The 1,296-nt window shown below is 41.1% G+C and overlaps 2 protein-coding genes across 2 annotated transcripts; both read right to left on the bottom strand.

The window, feature by feature from the left end:
- Positions 1-4: 4 nt before the first annotated feature.
- Tsp_14005 (solute carrier organic anion transporter family member 4A1) lies at positions 5-530 on the bottom strand. The gene is made up of 4 exons (XM_003370898.1): positions 402-530; positions 134-288; positions 50-110; positions 5-19 (listed from the first exon to the last, which is right to left on the bottom strand). Exons 1-4 carry the CDS (start codon positions 528-530, stop codon positions 5-7), a joined length of 360 nt encoding a protein of 119 aa, XP_003370946.1.
- A 30-nt stretch (positions 531-560) lies between these two features.
- Tsp_14004 (solute carrier organic anion transporter family member 4A1) lies at positions 561-1,192 on the bottom strand (the record flags this gene model as incomplete). Its single annotated transcript, XM_003370897.1, has 1 exon — positions 561-1,192. A coding segment is annotated over one exon (632 nt), but the record flags the coding sequence as incomplete, so codon positions are not given.
- Between the last annotated feature and the right edge of the window lie 104 nt (positions 1,193-1,296).

The raw sequence follows: 1,296 nt of genomic DNA, 5'->3' as shown, positions 1-1,296 counted from the left end.
ATCGTCATAATCGACAGACCTGAAAGATGAATTTACAATTATACAATACCTGCTGATAGAAGATGCAACAACGACAACATAACAATTTGAATAATATATTTTTGATTTCTCTAAAATTAATAAATCATTTTACCTCAGAACGACAGAAAGTGCCGGTACACCAACGGAAAAAGTGACAAAACACATCGGAGCGAACAGAAAGAGAAAAATGGACAACGACGAGCAACTCGATTCACACCAACCCACTGACACCGCACCGTCGTCCACGCACGTACAATTTGAATATACCTGACAAAAAATGGATGATATGATTTGAAATTTCATTCGAAAAATATATATATCACTTTCTTGGTGCGTTGATATTTTTCTGGACAACCGGCGTAACATGTACTGAAAAATACCGACATGACGTTCTGCACACGGCCGCAAACCGGGTGATATTCATTCACTGAACAAGAACAATGATCGTTGCAAGCCTGTCCAAAGCCAACATCCATCAGCACACTGTCAGTGGTTCTGCACAAGTGCATATGGAAAATCGAATATTAAAAAGTCACGATTCACAAAGCAACAGCACATCTCGCTTGCCTGTTATTAAATAGTGTCGGATAGCTGGCTTGGATGTTCATAAATTTCGACGGTTCGCAGTATACGAAGAACATCGGCGAAAGAACCAAGCCGCTCAACTCCATAAGAATGCAATACTTCAACGTTTTGTCACGAGTCAAGCGAAACTGCTTGACCACATAACCGCTGAAAAGTGTACCAGCGCCAGCGAACGGTACCATGATGCATCCGATTATCAAATTCGCCTTGCTGCTCCCAACGTTGAACTGACGTTCGAGATATTTCGCCATAAAACCGCTGAATCCGCTGATCAGCAAACCGGCAATCGACGCGGCCAGCGTGATGCACATATAGCAAGGATTCGAGATCAATTTCCAACAGGCGGCAGGAATGTGCTTCACATCGTCTGTGATTCGTCTCATTATCGACGACGGTTCCACTTGTACCGCTTCTTCGATCACAGTCACACTGTCGTGATGTTCCAATACTGTACTTCTTACATTGTCGCCGGTCTTTTTCAAACAAGTAATCTCAACCGATATATCTTTGCTCGTTTCTGGAAAACATGGTGCATCAGACTGGCAACGTCTTTCTTGTGAACGATGCTGCTGCCAATTCAAAGCATCTTAAAATGCATACAATCAAAACAAAAATAACAAAACAACCTTTCTAGTATTAAAATACATTCCTTTTTTCATTAATATTCCAATTATTTCGGTTAAACTTGAA

The sequence above is a fragment of the Trichinella spiralis genome, assembly GCF_000181795.1.
Source record: "Trichinella spiralis strain ISS 195 chromosome Unknown Scfld352, whole genome shotgun sequence".
In the NCBI taxonomy this organism is placed as follows: Eukaryota; Metazoa; Nematoda; class Enoplea; order Trichinellida; family Trichinellidae; genus Trichinella; species Trichinella spiralis.
The sequence above is the reverse complement of the archived record's forward strand: the minus strand, read 5'-3'. Positions and strand labels throughout refer to the sequence as shown.